The 18,456-nt window shown below is 50.4% G+C and overlaps 2 protein-coding genes across 4 annotated transcripts in view; one reads left to right on the plus strand and one right to left on the minus strand.

The window, feature by feature from the left end:
* CHTF8 (CTF8, chromosome transmission fidelity factor 8 homolog (S. cerevisiae)) overlaps positions 1-7,529 on the plus strand; it is an 11,123-nt gene extending 3,594 nt beyond the window's left edge. The window contains exons 2-5 of one of the 2 annotated variants that reach the window (XR_826230.1): positions 4,041-4,098; positions 4,363-4,480; positions 4,876-5,781; positions 5,866-7,525. Coding sequence is in view for 1 of the 2 variants with exons in the window: in XM_010850966.1 (XP_010849268.1) it covers positions 4,076-4,098; positions 4,363-4,480; positions 4,876-5,100 (366 nt within the window). In the remaining variant the exon portion in view is untranslated. Of the gene's footprint in view, positions 1-4,040; positions 4,099-4,362; positions 4,481-4,875 lie in introns of both variants that reach the window. The other variant, XM_010850966.1, reaches the window with a different exon arrangement.
* A 421-nt stretch (positions 7,530-7,950) lies between these two features.
* The window catches only part of HAS3 (hyaluronan synthase 3), a 26,274-nt gene continuing 15,768 nt past the window's right edge, over positions 7,951-18,456 (minus strand). For both annotated transcript variants that reach the window (XM_010850965.1, XM_010850964.1), the window contains exons 2-4: positions 15,057-15,692; positions 12,096-12,197; positions 7,951-11,274 (exon numbers count right to left, since the gene is read on the minus strand). In XM_010850965.1, coding sequence (XP_010849267.1) covers positions 10,351-11,274; positions 12,096-12,197; positions 15,057-15,692 — 1,662 coding nt within the window. In that variant the 3' untranslated portion in view covers positions 7,951-10,350. The remainder of the gene's footprint in view (positions 11,275-12,095; positions 12,198-15,056; positions 15,693-18,456) is intronic.

The following is an 18,456-nucleotide window of genomic DNA, read 5'->3' on the forward strand; positions in this document are numbered from 1 at the left end:
TGTCTTTCCATAAAGGAAAAAAATAGGAGTTAAAATGTACACAATGCTTTTTAAAAAGTTTCTTTTACATAGCTAAAGTCATTTGACTAACGAGTACAGAACATATGTATTTATTTAGCCATGTAACAGCCTCAAAAACGTAGGTAGAAAAAAAATTTCCCCTTTTATAAGAGAGGATAGGGAGTCAAAATAATTCATTGCAGGGAAAAGGTGTTTGGTTTTTTCCATACTTTCCATCTCCAAGTCCATACTGTAGTCGTGGCCTTTGAGACTCCACTCTGAAATACATTGAATTTAAACATCTTTTTAAAAAGTAAGATCATAACATTCTTCCTGGCTCTACAGGAACTTGGAATTATTATTCTTAACCAAAGACAGTTGATCCTATCTAAATTTGGGATTAAACTCAAGGCTGTTGAGAGAGAGAGGTGCTGGGCAATCTTTTCCACTGACTTTTAGTTTCGTGATTTGATATGGTACATTGGTCAAACTGTGCCTTCAGATATTGCTCTTGATAACAGCTGCAGTTTCTACACAAGCAGTACCTTAGAACAGACACTTAAAAGTTGCATTGGTTATTTGTAAATGTTGGAATGAGTTGAGACTGAAGACTTAGAAATCTCTTTGTTTTACAGAAATTTTTCATTATAATGTTACTTGTTACCAACAGGATTTGACTTATATTTTACTTCTTCACCTCTTTGTTTTCCTACTAACTTGCTCTGCCTGCTCTCAAGGGGATGGGGACATATTAGACTGCATGTTCTCATGTTTTTACTTTGACTTTTCACTTTCATGCATTGGAGAAGGAAATGGCAACCCACTCCAGTGCTCTTGCCTGGAGAATCCCAGGGGCGGGGGAGCCTGGTGGGCTGACGTCTATGGGGTCACACAGAGTTGGACACGACTGAAGTGACTTAGCTACACTGGGTGAAATGCACCTCCATTAGGTGTGTTATTAGTGAAGTGCCCAGGTAAACATACCTCGTTTTAAGAACAGCTGTTTAGAGCATGGAGCAAGAAAAAGAACAATCTGATTCAGCCAGTGGGATATTTTAAGGTGCTAAAGGAGAATTTTAAAATACAAAGGGATGCGTTCCCCTGCATTATTTATTAATACTAACTTGGTAAATACACCCCCATGTACATAAATACAGCCACATCAGTCCACGGGTTCCTATGAGCTAGACTTTTGCAAGCTGGGTGTGAACTTCATTTGTCATCACTTTGTCCAGCCTCATTAGGTCTAAAGTGTTTAGGTCACAGGATTTTTGTTTTTAGGAGAATTGCTAGCTGCCTGCCTATATCAATAGGTGTACTCAAGCAGGGCCGCCTACATAAGTGGATAGAGAGCTGTGTGGTCTTGTTGGAGCATTAGCAACAAGTATGGAAGTGCAGCTACTCTGACCCAGCTACCAGGCATCTGTTTTCCTTTATCCACTTCGACCACTTTTTTTCTGGTTTTTGTTTTTATTTATTTAGCTTTTTTGGCCACACCTCGCAGCTTGTGGGCTCTTAGTTCTCTGACCCAGGCCCATGGCAGTGAAAGCCCTAAGTAGGCCACTGTTTTGAATTCTTGTTCTGGCAGGAGACTCCAGGAAATAGGGAATGCACCAAAAGTATTTCTATTAATACATCCCCTTTTTCTAAACAGTCCGTGCATTCCTACCTCAGAGTCAGAGGTCTTAAGGGTTAATCGCCTTCCCTGCTGTGATTTTCCTAAAATGTGTATCTGTGTGAACGCTTTATTGCTTCTCTGAAACTACCTGTATTTTACTATCACTTGCACTTACCAAAGAAAATACACTGTATCATCAGTCACCAAAAGTTTATTTAAATCAAATGAATATTGTAAAGCAGTTATCAGGCAAAAAAATAAATACAGTTTTAAAAACTCATTTACAAGAACTCTTTCTTGATCTACATGTATTTATTAACCCTTAGAAACTTCACAACTTCAGTTTCAGTTATTGAGCCTTTTTTGATTTATGGCTAAAGTGTACCTACCATGCTCTTAAGTTTTATAGTTATAATGTGGAAATGCTGATTTACTTATCCTTTGAAAAATCAGCTATATGTTAGTCTTTTAAAGCAGTTCCACATCTTACAATATTTGGTCTTCATAATAGTTAAATGAAGCCGACAATCTAGGTTTTAGCCCCACAGTGACTTGGGTATGATGAGTGTCCACACTTCAGGCTGGAACCTGAACTTAGGGCTTCTAATTTTAAATTGTTAGTCTTTCTCCTTCAGGAGACCTTGGGAGAATATTAAAAGTGCTTTGGTTGGTCTGTTGATGGTGGAGGTAGGGCCTTCTTACCTGTCAGACCTTTGTTCACCTGGGCCAGTGTATTACCTGTGGTCAGGGGGTACCACACTTGGCAGTGCTGCAGCAGGTCTGGCGTATTCAAGCATGCCTTCCGGATGTAGCTCTTGCTAAATGCATGTAAGCAGTGCCTGCCTGATGCTTTCATGCCTTTCTGTCCTTTCTTGGTTTTCTCCTTGGTTGAGAGGTATTGATTACAAGCGTGAAGTCAGATGGCCTACGTTTTTACGCTGGCTCTGCTACCTGCTAGCTGTGTTTGTACCACATATAAGCAAGAGTATATCCCTCAGTAGCTTTTATCTGCAAAATACGGCTAAGTCCTTGTCTCACAGTAGTTGAATGAGATACCATCCATAATATGTATATGCACAGCATCTGATTCATAGTAAAAATTGAATAAATACTGCTGCTGCTAAGTCGCTTTAGTTGTGTCCGACTCTGTGTGACCCCATGGACGGCAGCCCACCAGGCTCCCCTATCCCTGGGATTCTCCAGGCAAGAACACTGGAGTGGGTTGCCATTTCCTTCTCCAATGCATGAAAGTGAAAAGTGAAAGTCAAGTTGCTCAGTCGTGTCCAACTCCCAGCGACCCCATGGACTGCAGCCCACCAGGCTCCTCCGTCCATGGGATTTTCCAGGCAAGAGTACTGGAGTGGGGTGCCATTGCCTTCTCCGGAATAAATACTAACTGCTATTTATACTTGAAGTCCAGTAATTGACCAGCCTCATGATTCCAAAGTGTGTTTGGTGCTCAAGAGTAAGAGGTTCTGCTGTCTTACAGGGATGCTGGCAGTATATTGATACTTTTCCCTGGAGATCCAAAACAAAGATTGACATGTCAATAAGGAAACCTGTTTAAGCAGGTGTTTGCTAATAGCACAATTATAATACCTGTTAACTTGTTCTACAGTTGGTAAACACTGATCTGATAACCTTACACTAGGCTTCATCTATTCATTGGAAAGATTTTTACAGAAGTCATAGTTTAGATCCCCCATCCCTTTAGTCCCCCCTTTAATCTACCTCTCTTAGGAAGACAGGTATAAGAAGCCAGTTTCAGGCAAAAATGTCCCATTTTAACTCATTCTTGTAGAGTACTGCAAACTTGCCACCAGGTGGGGCCATTGTATAAAATGAAGGATTAAGCATCAGGGTTGTTTTAGTGTCTAAATGAAAGATGGGCAATGTGTTTGATGAGAATCACGTTAGAAATAAGCTTTACCATTCACTAAAGTCTGAAGGACCTTTTCCGTTCTCTCAGCTTTTAGTTCAGAGAGATCCTTTGAATCTTGAAATAAAAGATAACCAAAGTGGCAGACATCGACTTACACCATCACCAAAGGAAAAAGTAAATCTAAAAGAATTCCTTAGTTTCTTAGACAAACACAGAATGGAAAATACAATGCCCCTGAGAAAGGCAAGTTGGCATACTGACGAGAGGGTGGGCTCTGCAGTATATGTCTTAGGTTCAAATCTTGGCTGGTTGACTAGTAGCTATGTGACCTTGAACACACTGTGGTACCTATTAACTTTCCACACTGTGGTTGACCCTTGGTGATCTGAAGCAATTCTCTATGTATAATACCAGTTTAAAAAATGTACATGCTATGGAGTTTTTAGGGGAATGAAACTAAATGTGTCTGAAGCATTTAGAAAGTGCCTGGCACACAGTATTCATTACGATTATCCTAAAAAATATATTTTTCCTCTACAGCTTCTTTTCCGTTGCTTTTTAAAGACGTAAAGCTCATGGTGCAGATTGTTATTTCCAGGTGAGTAAATTTTGAGGGTTTTAATTTAGCTTGAACGATCAAGTCTATATAGGTTTGAAATTTCCCTGAAAGAATTGGGGTCCTCAGATGCATCCAGCACAAATCCCAGCCTTTCAGTTTTGAGTTCAGTGCGTGGCACTGCCCAATTTCCCAAGAACTTGTGCTCAACAAGGAGTTCCCTTGGGCCTTGAATGGTGGTGTAGGACACTATGATTCATCCTTCACCCCTCCAAAATAGTGTAACCGCCAGCCCTTTGCTTGCAGTGCTGGGGCTGGAGGCCTGGCAGAATGGGTGCTGATGGAGCTACAGGGGGAGATCGAGGCTCGCCACAGCACTGGATTAGCTGGAAACCTCCTGGGAGACCTACATTACACCACTGAGGTGAGGGGACTTTTCTTTCCCTGCCTAATGCCTCAGGAAAGCAAGCTACACCAAGGTGGTGCTCCCAGGACCCACAGTGAGGACTGCCCTCAGGTTTGTTATTCAGGGTCTAGCCAAGCCCCTCTTGTTCTCCCCCCCCACCCCCGACCTCTGCAGTAGCAGGGTAATTTAGCTTTGGGGAATCTGGAAAGGTCACAGTTCTGAAAGTAGACATTCTCTCACCTGGGGCCGGAAAGAGTAAAAAGGATATGAGGGTGGGTTATCCGTTGTGGCTTCTCAGCAGTGGTAGAGGGAGTGGAGGTGCCAGCATTGACTCCTAAGAGCATCTCTAGAAGGCACTTGAATATTATGACTTCGCCCTGAACCTCAGGCATCTCATTCTTGTTCTGCCAAAGGGAATCCCTGTGCTGATCGTGGGGCATCATATCCTATATGGGAAAATCATCCACCTGGAGAAACCTTTTGCCGTCCTTGTTAAACACACTCCCGGGGAGCAGGATTGTGATGAACTTGGCTGCGAGAGTGGCACCCGGTACCTGGTGACTGCACTCATCAAAAACAAGATCCTTTTCAAAACTCGTCCCAAGCCCATCATCACCAACGTCCCCAAGAAAGTATGAAAGAACCTCGGATTTTCCCTCGAGAGCGGCCAACTCCTTGGACTCGTGCTCCCCTGCCACCTCGAGGACGGCTGGACGGTTCCCTGGGACCCCAGGGGGGGCCTGTTCTAAACACAGGCCACCCACTGGGTATGAACTCGGATCCCTTCCTTATGGCAAGCAGTTCTCTTGGTGGAAATTTGGCTCCGTTTCCAAGGAATCCCTCTCCTTTTCCCAATTCATCAGGCTCACTGGCTTCAAATCCAGCACCTTTCCCTGCTGGTGCTCGTGACCCGGGCCTGGCTTCTTTTCCAAGAGGGATGAACCCCACTAGCACAGGTGCAGTTTCTTTCCCAAGGCCGGGTGGTCTCTTGGGCCCAAGCCCAGGGTCAACTCTGAATCCTAGGGCAGGGGCTCTTCCAGGCCCAGGGCCTCTGTCTAACCCAAGGCTAGGGAGTCTCCCAGGGCCAGGTCCGGTGTCCAACCCAAGGCCAAGTGGTCTTCTGGGAACAGGTCCTGACCCCAGAAGTGGTGGCCCCATGGGCCCTGGATCTGGACCCAGCCTGAGAGCGGGTGTCTTGTTGACTCCTGGAAACGGTCCTCCCAATCCTAGACCTGTTGGCCTGGGCCCTGGACCGAGTCCCAATCTGAGGTCAGGCTTTGTAGGTACAAACCCTGCCCCGAGGTCAAGTATGTTTCCAGGTCCTGGCCTTGGGCCCAACCCAAGATCAAGTGGCCTGGGCCCAGGCCTTGGGCCTAATCCAAGGGCAGGTGGCCTGGGCCCAGGCCCTAATCTGGATGCCAGAGCAGGTGGCCTCTTGGGCACAGGATCTGGTCTTAACTTAAGAATGGCTGGGCCTCAAGGCCTAGATCTTGCTCCCATTCTAAGAGCAGCAGGTCTTTTAGGAGCGAATTCAGCTTCTTTCTCACAGGCTTCTGGAAACATGGGCACAAGCCCATCTTCCATGGCCAGACTTCCTGGCCCCATAGGCCCAAATTCAGGGCCTGGCTCTCGGGGAATTGGCCTTCCAGGGCCAAATCCATCTCCCCTGTCAAGGGCTCCTGGCCCTGTTGGCCCTAATTCAGCTCATTTTGCAAGGCCTGCTGGCCCTATGGGAGTAAATGCTAATCCCTTTGCAAGGGGGACAGGTTCAGGGGGGTTGAACCCAGCTGCCTTCTGTCAGTCTTCTAACACATTGGCTTCAAACCCAGTTAACTTCCAGAGGTCTGCTGGCCTCCAGGGTTCAAGTCCAGCAGTTTTCCCAAGAGCCTCTGGGCCACTAGGCCCCAACCCAGCTAACTTCCCAAGGGCCACTGGCTTACAGGGTCCAAGTCCAGCTACCTTCCCCAGGTCTATTGGTCCGTTAGGCCCTGGTCAGGTTACCTTCCCCAGGCCAGCTCCAGGGCCACTAGGCTCTTCGCCAGCTGGCCCCGTGGGTATCAACCCAGCTCCTTTTGCAAGGCCAACTGGGACCCTGGGTGTAAACCCAGCTTCCTTTCCAAGAATGAATGGCCCTGTGAGCAAGACTTTGGTTCCATTTCCTAGAGTGGGGAGCCTCCCTGGCACAAACCCAGCTGCTTTCCCCAGACCAGGGGGTCCAATGGCTGCAATGTACCCAAATGGAATGTTGCCCCCTTAAACACCATTTTCTCTCCAGGACCACCTTGGTTTCCAGGCACTGTGGTTCTGGGCAGGTGAAGTAGTAGATATGGAACTACAATCTGAAGTACATACCTGGGGCTCAGGTTCAAATGAGCCTTTTTCCCCACTCTGCGTCTTTCTTGACTGAAGGAACTTTAACTGTGGGATGTGGACTTTAGCAGGTGGGAATGATCCCACCTTGAGAGAAGGAATCTCCAGCCTTCAGGAGCCTGCTGTGCTTTTGTCCCACAGCTTTCTGCCCCTTGTTTCTTACTGGTTTCTTGAATTGTTCTTGTGGACCTTTCCTCAGGGATACATTGGCCTGCAGGTCCCAATTCATACATAGTCCCCTGCTCACCACTGGAGAATGAGCTCACTGCTCTCTAGAAATGTTGCATTGGTGAAAGGACCATGCTTCTGCAACACTGACCTGGTCATCCTCTACTGCCATACCTTCTTCCCCTGGGGACTTGAACACCGAACAGGGAAGTGCAGCCACTTCAGAGAGCCACCAAATACAGCATCCGCTTGACTGACTGGGTCTGCAGCTTCCTTCTCCTGGGACTTAGAGGAAGCCAGAACCAAGGCTACACTGCTCATCCAACTCCCTCTCCACTGGTACTCCCAATCAAAGAACCTCAAGATTAAACTGATGTGGATGGGATTATGGGAATTGGGGTGGGGGGTGGGGGATAAAGGGGAGAAATCACTGTGCTTTGTTCAGCCTGATGTGAAAGGATGGTTGGTGTTTTTCCCACATTGTATCTTTTCTTACTGTTTCTTTAATAAATGAGATGAGAGGGCTGTTGATTTCACTCCCTTTTTATTACCTGTTCCACAGGGAAGGAAGTTTACCCACTGCTTTTCATTGTTTCAGCTTGGCCACAATCCTCCATGACCTCTCAGATAATATACTTTCATTTAAGGAGGAAGCAAGCTTTGGTTTTTAGCCTTAATTGGTTAGCTAGGGCTAACTCATTGGCTCAGTAATTTCTCCAAAGATCCTATGCATCATCTACAGTAAAAACTAAGCCACCACAGGTGTGCAGTTACTAAGCAGGCCTACTGTATTCCCCAGGTCCAGAGGCAGCTTTGACAACTTACCTGCTTCTGAGTTCCATTGGAATTACCTTGACAAAACTAGTTCTGCCTCAAATACCCATCTTGGAACTGAATTACAGACCTTTCATTAGTTCAAAGAGGGAAGGAGGAGTTCAGAGATACCAGCCTTAAGTGAGATTCTTTATTTTGACAAGTGCAGTATAAAAAATTTCACCAGAAAGTAAAAAAAAAAAAGTAAAAATAAATATGTTTACAAATTGTAGAAATAATACAAAAGAGGGTTAAAATTCTCATTGAGGAAAAACCAAAACGTGTCCAATTGTATAAAGGCTCTTCCCTTGCAAGAACAGGAATAAAGCTGAAGACCCAGTTTGGTTTCGCTGCTGAAAAATGTACAAAATAACTTAGAAAAACCAGTCGAGGTCAAACGTTGTGAGCCCACTTGTACCTGCCTGCTCGACCTGGGGAAAGTTGGTGATCTCTTAAGTGCAAGGCAGAGCTGAGAGGCGGACTGCCCAGACTCTCCATCTGGGCGTCCATCCCACGTTAACCTTCAAGTAAATGCTGAAGAAAAACAAGCCCTTAGTGAAGTCAGCTCTGCAGTTGGCTGACCGGATTTCCTCCATTGTAGTGCTCAAAATAGTTTACTTCTTGGCCAGCAAAAACACGGAAGAGCCCGGAACAACTGCCTTTAGCAAATGCCTGCTGCCTCTTCCTAGCCTTCTGGATTAGGCCTGATGTCAACCAACAGTCTTCTCAGAAGCTTGAGGCCTATGCGATGCAGCAGTGTTGGCGCACCTGGAAAACCCACGAGTTGGCGGGTGATGAAGGGAAGCACCAGGGTTTGCCAGTCTGGCTCAAGAGTGTACCTAGTTCCTTTGTGGGTAGCACCTGGGCACACTAGAGGCTTGCCCCTCAACTACTCTCCACCTTGGTGCTGGTTCTGACAGGTCAGCAGGCCCTCTGGAGTGGACATTTGGAGAGAGCACACTGGAGCAAGTGACCCCTAAGTCAAAGGCTTAGTCAGTATCCCAGGTTTTAAACCCAAAAGCTCAGAGCAGTCTTGTGGATTGCAAATCTGTAGAAAATGGCCTTCCCTCACACCCTCTCCAAAAAAGCAGAGGAAAACCAAACATCCTCAAGAGGCGTGAGAGAAGACAAGAACCTTAGAATTTAGATACCAGTTCCATCCCCTTGTTTGATTTCTGGACAGGAGCAAGCAAGTGCAGTAGTGACTATCCACAACTTGGCTGTAAGAATTCCCTGGAGAAGCCACTGAGGAGAATGGACAGTCTCAACGATGACCAGCTTGGACTGAGGGCTCACTTAGGGAATGCTGAAAAGCTTTCCATTAGAGGTGATTGTCAAGAACTATAGCCTGAATGTCATGTGTGCTGTCCAGCTGCCAAGGAACCTGTCCAGGCAGTTCCAGGCTGCAGCCAGTTTGGTCAGAGACTCCTAACAGTTTTCCCCCCACATGCTGACGGCAGGCTGGCCTACTGCAGAGGGGCCAATGAGAGCCCTAGGCTCTGTCTCACTTGCCACCTTGAAAAACTTAACTCGGTGAGGAGGAGGGTGGGAGAGGTGACTTATCACTGTGAAGGGAAGCCAAGTGAGAAGGCTGGCTTAGACTCAGAGCTGAATTTGAGAGAGGAATTCAGGAGTATACAGCTTGTAATACCCAAGTCCTCACTTCCTTTCTCATCATGTTAGGGTTTAATCTTCTTGGTAGATGACCAGAACATTTTACCTTCTTAGAAGAGATCACAGACAAGCTAATCTAGATGTTTGGGCAATTTCCAGGTAGAATTGTCAGCTCCCAGCCTCCCTGTAACCCATGGCTTTTAGCACCACCACCACCACCACCGTTTGTTCCTCCTGGCCAGCTTTCCTTTTTAACATATATACACACACATACACACACACACACACTTAACAACAGTACAGTGCTAACTCCCTGCTAGTCTGGCTCATCCTTGGGATGCTGAGATGCGGAATGAGGTACTTCACATAAGAAAGCACCATTCCCGGACCCTGTTTTCTGATGCCCAAAGATCAGGCTTCTGGGCCTTGTATTTCAGGCACAATCTTATTGCATTGATAACTAGATTGAGGTGGGGACATGTTACTAGCTGGCCCAGATCACTCAAAAGTACTCCCACCACCTCTGATTGTGTTCAGGTGGACTAAGAGAACCCCTTTCCTTGGGCCCTTGTTGCTCACTCACCCATGAGAAGTTGCCACTGAATGGAACTTACTATTTGCTTTAGCACACTTCTGAGTTCCCTCTGGATCTCAGGGGAGGAAGTGGAATCTTGCCCAGAGGCCACCTGTATGTGCGGAGGCAACAGACAAGCGGCCTGAAAACAGTATGCCTCCTCTGCCTCTCCTCCGCTGCACTGGACTTGCCTCCTTGAAGCAGAGCTGTCCCAGGCCATACGACAGTCACCATTCTTTGCACTTTGGACCATTAAGAAACAGCACTCCCTCTCCCTCCCACCCTGTCTTTTCTGTTCCCCTTCCCTCCCTTACCCATTGCACTCGTCCCGCTCTGCTTGGGGGCTGCATCACACCTCAGCAAAGGCTAAGCTATACTGTTCTGGCTTCTTCCCGCATCGCCGGGCGATGATGGCCAGGTACAGCATGAGGAGGGCCACCCAGTAGCAGCCGTACAGGATGGCCCCAGAGACCAGGAAGGCCAGCTCTGTCTCACTGAACAGATCCTGGCAGTAAGCTGTGTAGGCCAGCCCCCCAAGGAGGACTGCCACCCAGATGGACACAGGGATGAGGCCAATAAAGTTCACCACGATGGTTTTTCGGCCAGAGGTGCCCCAGCCAGACTTGTTGATGGTAGCAATGGCAAAGATCTTGGCCGGCAGGAGGCTGGACATATAGAGAAGGGAGTAGAGCGACATGAAGATCATCTCTGCGTTGCCCCGCAGGAAGCAGGCGTAGGTGGCCTTGATAATGCCCACTAGCTGCACTGTCAGCAGAAAGAGGAGAATGTTCCAGATGCGGCCCCGGTAGAAGAGCTGTATGACCGTGGCAATGAGGAAGAAGGGGAAGAAACCTGTGACCACTGACTCGTAGGTCATCCAGAGGTGGTGCTTGTGGAACCACAGAGAGTTGTAGAGCCACTCCCGGAAGTAAGACTTGCTCCAGCGAGTCTGCTGGTTGAGCCACCGGAGGTACTTGGTGGGGGTCTCCGTGAGGCATTTAGAACGAGCTGTATACTTAGTCCTGTAGCCAAGACTCAGGACTCGGTTGGTGAGGTGCCGGTCATCCCCAAAGCTGCACTTGCTGCCCAGAAACTTCTGGTGGTACCAGTCCTCTAGGAATTGCTGAAGGAGGCTGTTACGGTACATGCCCAAGGGCCCACTGATGCACTGCACACAGCCAAAGTAGGACTGGCAAGCCCGCTCCACGTTGAAGGCCATCCAGTACCGCACACTGCTCAGGAAGGAGATCCATGAATCATACTTGTTGAGGATCTGCAAGGGAACCAGAGATTCTGGGCCTCCTTGCCTGATGATGAGAGCCCCAGGAGACAGACACCAGAGAACAGGAGGCCTCCTTACACTCTGAGATCTGTAGCCCTTGGCTCTAGTTTCTGTCCACAAGTCCCAGCTCTCTCAGAGATGGGAAACCAGAGGCTGAGAGGAGGCAACCACACCCAGTCAACTCTTCTCAGCACCAGCCCCACCTCTCCTCTGTGTCATATGCACCAACTGTCCCAATGAAGTGCTCTAGCAGCCAAAGCCACCTTCAATCTCAGGAGGCAGCCTGTGGTGGCGGCTGAGAGAAAGGCTTGAGAAAGAAGCAAAGTAACACCCCAGCCCCCTACACTGACCCTTTCTGCAGTTGGAAAGCTTCTTGGAAAGACATGGTATGTTGCCAGTAGTTCCCTTGGAAGAAGATCTGGCCCTTTATTCATACCATACTGCACAGAGCTCTTCAGTGCATTGTCCCCAACAGCAAGCGTTTTTCAGGGGGTCTAACTTTGGAGGTGCTTGCTGCACCACTGGCCAAAAAGGAAGCACCCTCTAGGATGGATGGCCTCAGAATACTGTGCCCCTCCCAGCAGCACAGGCCCTCTACATACCAGTCAAGTAATTTTCTGCCCCCCTGCCCCTGGTGGAAATAGAACAGGAAAGGGGGTGGGTAGCAGATGAGCCCTTTGGTACCAATAAAACTGTCAAAGAGGAAATCCCCCTCCAAAACAAAATGCCCACTTCCCCAGTATATCCAATTAGATGAAGAAGCAGAAAGAATCCAGACCCTCCACCCACAGGAATCCTTGGTTACTTCTTACTTGGACATCTCCCCCGACTCCCCCTACTTGAGGGTCCTCCTCCAGGACTCGAAGCATCTCAATGGTGCAGGCTGGATCCAGCACAGTGTCAGAGTCACACACCTGCAGAAGGAAGGTACTGTCAGTCCATTCTGACACACACACACACACACCCACCCCACCCCTGGTGGCTCACTGCCTGAGGGACATAACCCCTTCACCAGACACACTTCAAACCACTAACAAAGAGATATATGCCAAATAGAAGGGGTGAGATGAATTACCGAGGGAAGTAAGAAACAGGAGAGTTCAGGTACCGACTTGATAGCTGCTTGGCTGAGAGAGGAACCCAGGGGACTTTCAGTGGTGGGCCCAGAAAGGGAAAAGTGTCTAGTACTGGACAGATCTTTAGCCCTGATTGAGCCAGGCTCCTCAGAAGTGGTCTTACTATATTTCTCTGGGGTCCTTGGGAAGAAAGGAAAACGTCACTGAAATCAGACAGGCACTGTGGCTCGAGCAAGGCCAGCAGACATTGCTCAGAGGGCTGAGAAATGGCTCCTGCCAGAGGCTACCACCAAAGCTTGCTCACGGGATCATCACGAACCGAGCTGCCCTGTTTCAGTCTCTTAGACAGCCAGCCCAAGTGGAGGGTGTATCTAGCCCAGTCACAGCCCCACCAGTGTGGCTGCCAGGCCACTTGTGCCCTGTTGGCCAGGTCTCCCAGACTAGGGCCCAGCAGAGCCAAGGGCTGTTCTCACCTAGATTCCAGCTCTGGATGGGCCTAGAAGCTGGTAGCAGCTCCTCCACTCAGAACCTGGATCAAATCCTGCCCACCCACCCTCCCCTCCATGGGAGACTCCTGGTTTGATTCTGTTAGGTGACCCATTGTTGTTAATAGTTGAACCTGTACTACAAACACTTACCCTATTGCCTGACTCCTTGTCTACATTTTAGAAAATTACTGAGATGCTGTAAAAATCCCAAATAGCCACTGGGTAGGGGAACTGGCTTCCTGACCCCAACAGAGCAAGAAACAGTATCCACAGATGAGCCCAGAGTCTGCAAAAGCCTAGAATTCTTCTACTAAAGTTGCTGAGTGAGAGCCCACTAGCCTGCAGGAAGGGGGCTGCACTCCAACCCTCTGCTTTCTCTCTCCATCCTGGAAGATTCAGTGACTGCAGACAAGCAGCAGAGGGCAGAGGGGAACCAGCCAGAGTCATCGCAGCCACTCCGACGTGCCTCCCCATTGACACATCCTTACAGCACTGGCCCAGACTGGGAAGGTCGCAGGAGGCTCAGGCCACACTCCCAGAACCTCCTCAGCTTATAGGCCAAGCTTCCCAGCGCTGCTGGTCACACAACTACTCCAGCCCTGACTCTCATTCCTCACACTGCAGCACTTCCTTCATCCCAGGGAGGTCTTTCCAACTGAGCAAGGTTAGGAAACGGCTGCCTGGGCTTCCCCACTGGCTGAAGCAGGGTTATCTCCTGAAGAGGGAAAGACACCTTCAGCGGGCTCATGCAGACAGACTGAAATCCAGAGTGTTCACTGACAGGCAGGCCCAGGGCTGCCCCAGGTGAGCCCATGTGCTGACCCACCAGAACACACTGGAAAGGAAGAGGTGTGGGAGGGCAGGGTTGAGGGGATCCTGTGCTTCGAGGGAATAGACAGCAGTCACTACGGCTTGAGCCTGTGCCAGGGCTCCAGGGCTTTTTCTAAGTCGTCTGAGTCCACTGGCAAGTCTCAAAGGCCCCTGACCCTAGACGGACTGCAGAATTAAGACCTGTCTCACAGCCCTCCCTCTCTGGCGCTAAGGAGGCCCTTGGGCCTAGGAAGGCAGGAAGAGGTAGGTGTACCAACTCTTATGCGAGGGTACAACTTGCCAAACAGCCAAGACAAAAAAATCTGCAGCAAGCTAATTTTAGGTGGGTACCGTATAGAAAATTTAAATATTGGAGTACGCAACATGCTGTCAGCAAGACTGTGCTGGTACGTAGGTGGGCGACCACAGCAGCTGCTATTCATTCAAGCAATGGGCATATGTGCAGAAGGGCAGAAACAGAGAAGGGGGAACAGATGCTGGACCACAAATCTGGGTCCTGGGTGTCAGTTTCTACTCGGTACTGAGATGCATAATCTTTGATCAGTTTTCTCTAGGTTTTGTTATATGAAAACTGGAGCCGTGTTACCTTGTCAACATAATAAAATTTTCAAGGAGGTGTCAATGCCCGCTTCAGCTGGAAGCGAGGCAGCGTCTGTTGGGGTCCTGGCCCTGCCAAGATGGCTGCAGCACTGAGCTGGGGGGTAATTCGCACCTGTGTCCCTCCACCTCACAGACAAGAACCTGACACCAGAAAGAGTGAGACTTTTCATCAACCCATAACTAAAACTATCTGAGTGCTTTGGAGCATGATTCTTTTTTGCTCTTCCCCACACTTTATGAAGAGGCTCATCCCCGTGCTGTCAATGGTGAGGCAGTATTGCACAAGGACAAACGGCCTGGGCCCAACTCCTGGCTCTGCTCATTACTGCTGTGCGACATGAGGCAAGTTAGGCATTAGGCAGCTGCACTGCAGGCTCAGTTTCTGTAAGTAGAAATAAGCACGGTACCCATCCCCTAGGAATATTGTGAGGATTAAAAGAACTAAAACACATGAAATACTTATAACAGTGTCTGGTATAAAGTAAATGCTATACACTTGTTTGCCACTCTGGGGATACCAATCCACAGACCTGCCCAGAGTCCAGAGACCTGCCCAGATTCACTCAGCTAAAGCACCAGCAGATCCAAGATTCCCGCCTAGGTCTTCTTGACCCCAGGACAGCTGTTTAAAATTACTGTGTTTACTGCCTTCTGAAGTGTAGGGGAGGAAAATACAAGACACAGGGCACCCAGACTGGACCTAAACTTCCCCAGGAGAGTATGCCTGGCTGGCTGAACACATCCACACATCCACACACACCTAGGGAAGCACCCTCACCTGGATGTAGTCCACCGAATCACCAAGGGCCTTGAAGGCCGTGTACATGACCTCTCGCTTGCCTCCCCACTTCTGCATGATGCACGAGAAGGTGCTGGCCCGCACCACGTCCCGAACACGGTCCATGCCCTCCTGCAGGCTGGCCTCCGTCTCACCCTCACCCGCCTCATGGAAGTTGCTGCGCCACACGAAGAAGCCGGCTTGCTCGGTGCCACCGAGCACCTCGTGGAAGATGTCCAACATGTAGGCATCCTCCTGGCGATTGCCATCCACCACCAGGACCACTTTGAGGTCGGGGAAGGCGATGCGCTGGGCTGAGCGCAGGCACTTGCGCAGGTAGTCGGGGTCCTCCTGGTACGCAGCGATGCAGAGCGCCACCGAGCGCCGCAATGGGGAGGGCAGCTTCAGGGTCCGGCCTGCCCGTCGCATGCGCCGGTGCTCCAGGAAGGCAAACAGGCTCTGGATGAGCAGGTGCAGGCCCAGGATGGCACCGTACAGCCCAAAGGACAGGTAGTGTTTTTCTGTGTGGATGAACTGGTAGCCTGTCACGTAAGCTGCCAGGATCCCACCCAGCACTGCCAAGGCAAACAGGCTGGTGCCCACCACGCGCAGGGCTGTTGTCAGCTGCACCGGCATCTGGTGGGAGAAGGTAGGAGAAGTGGGTCAGCGGGAGGCAGTTTCTCTGGTCAATGGCCATGGGGGCATGTTCTCTGGGCCTGGCCTAGAACTGGGGAAATGATCCACTAATAACAACCATCACCATTTATTGAACATGACTAAGACTGGAGATGCAAAAGCCAGACCAGTAGTAGTAGTAGTTTAGTAGCAGACAGAGGACAGGCAGGATCCTCTGTCCATGGGATTCTCCAGGCAAGAACGCTCAGCTCTGCCACTTACTGTGTGCCTGTTCTACCCCTTATTCATCTGTAAAATGTGTGTTGCAGCACTAACCTCCTAACAGCTTTGAGGATTACATGGGTTATATACATAAAGCACTCAAAGCAGCGTTTACTATCATTAGCTAAACCCAAGCCAGAGAGATCTGAGAGAGACCTAGCTGGTGGCAGAACTGGGATCTACCTGACCCAAAGCTCTCACAGGTAAGCTTCAGCAGCGGTGAGCCTGAGGCCAGAGGAAGCTCTGAGCATCTGAAAAGCCAAGAAGAAGGAGGAAGTGGAGGGGCAAGGGCAGCTAGGCAGCCTTTATGCCCTATACCCACCAGGGGATCACGCCCATGAAGAAAGTGGGGAAGGAAAAGATGAGAAAGAGCAGGAAACAGAGAGAGGTGCCTGAGGGAAAAAAGGAGGAAACAGCTTCCCTTTCTCAAAACAACTAAATCTGTAAGAGAAAGTTTACCAATGTTCTCTGTTTTCTCATCTTTTTCTCTTTGACTTGAGAGGCAGCAAAAAAAAAAAGGGAAAGTAACCAGGAAAAGCAGACAAGGGAAAGAAAAGGAAATGAGAGCTGGGGTGTGGACAGCCCTCCTGGAAGCCCAGCACTGGGGCACCAGGGGGAACTGCAGCTGCCACTGCAGCAGCCCAGCAGCCCAGCAGCCCAGGACGGGTGCCTGCCAGGAAGCCCCATCCACTTGGCCCTAGTGCCCACATGGAATCTCCGTCCACGTACCCCTGTACCCCTGCCCCGCTACTCCAGGAAATGCTGGCAGGTTCTGTTAGGAAAACTCAGGACTTCCAGCATCTGCCCATCTGAAAAGAGCTGTGTTTTAATGAGCCGAGTCTAGCACTTGGTACTTGAAGCCTTGTGCTGGAGACACAGCCCTACTATCGCCCTGGCTGCCTGATCTTGCCCAAATTCTCTGGGACTTAGCAACTCCTTGGGGAGGGATTCCAATGGTTTCTTGTTCCATAGGTCCCAGGTAAATCATTATACTGAACAGTAGCCCTGAAGGACTGAGTGGGGGAGGGGAGGGGTTGGGGAAAGGCTGATGAGAACAGCTCCCTGCCCGCTACTCTGAGGCCCTCTCCCCATCTCCTCTCCTTGCCAACTGCCTGATCTGGAGAATCCTGTTACCACCACCACCCACCTTTACAGACAAAGGGGTCTCACTTCCAAGCTTGCTCCAAGTCTAGGTCTCACTCAAACTGACTCCTGACTGCCACCTCAACACAAACATACTTTCTTGCTAGGGGGCTGGTTCCCCTGCCACCTCTCACACAGGAGGGGTGAGGAATACGTAGTCGGTGCCTAAATCAACCGGAGACTCAGGCCTCAGCAGCATTCCAGCAGCTTCGGTCCGGAAAGTGCTGTTGGCAGCCTCACCTCTCCGGGAAGCTCGGCCTCCGGGCGCTCTGCCCCGCTGTCCCGGGGAGCCTGCCTTGTGCTTCCTCTGCAAGATTCCCAGCCGTCCTTGTCTCCCCCGCCCCACCCCCCGGGGGGCTCTCGCACGCGCTTGCAGTCCCCGGGCCCCTAGGCCCTGCATCCACCACCCAGGAGAGCCCCCACCCCCCTCTAGAGCTTATATGCCATGGGGGCGCTGCGGGCACTGCTGCCTGCCTACGCGCTGGTAAAGAGCAGGGGGCGCCGAGGCCAACCCAGCAACCTGCCCGGCGCTGGCGCCCCGCCTCGGTGCAGTGCCAGAGGCGGTGCCCACCAGGTTAACGCAGCCCGGAAGGCACTGGCCATGCTTCTCACCCCCACCAGACCCTGGCTTTCTAACGAAGGCGGTGCCAGCCACACCCACGTGCCCGTTTCCCACGACCCAGCCGGGAAGAAACGGAAAATGCAAGGAATCAGTCGGACCAGGCCCCACTCACCTCCTGGGGGGAGGGGGGACGGGCGCTACCTTGGCAAAGTGTGACTGCAGACAAAGGCGGCATCCTCAGTGTCGCCGGCCCCCTCCTTTCCCGGGCAGGACCCCTCCTTCCCCGCTCAGGAACTAAACGCTTTATCCTGGCACCCCTATACCCCCAAGAAGGTCCCGCAGCCAGAGACCCCATGTGCAATCAGGCTCTGGTGCCAGCTCCGCCTCAAGTGGCCCTGCTCAGACAGGGAACCGTGTCTCCCCTCAAGCCAGCGGAGAGGAGCCTCTTGTCCCCCTCCACCCGCTTTTCTCAGAGGAGATCCAGGAGAGCTCGGCCCCTGTAGCTTAATGCGCACCCGGCTTCAAGGGCAAGAGATTGGGGACGCGCCCTAAGCCCTCCCCCTACCCCGAGAGACGTGGAAAAGAGAAAACCTCCAGCCAAAGACGAACGCCCCAATCTACTCCCGACACTGCGCGGGGCTGCCCAGTCTGTAGCCTCTCCAGCTGACAGGTGTGCCCTGCTGCGGGGCCCACACGCGGCGGGACGGAAACTTGTGCGCGGGGCAGGGGCTCTTTGCGCCCGGCCTCCCTCCCAGCCCCTCCGAGCCCGCAAGGAAAGGGGAGCCCAGGCTGCGGGTA

This window comes from Bison bison, unplaced genomic scaffold (assembly GCF_000754665.1).
Source record: "Bison bison bison isolate TAMUID 2011002044 unplaced genomic scaffold, Bison_UMD1.0 scf7180017864297, whole genome shotgun sequence".
Classification (NCBI taxonomy): Eukaryota; Metazoa; Chordata; class Mammalia; order Artiodactyla; family Bovidae; genus Bison; species Bison bison.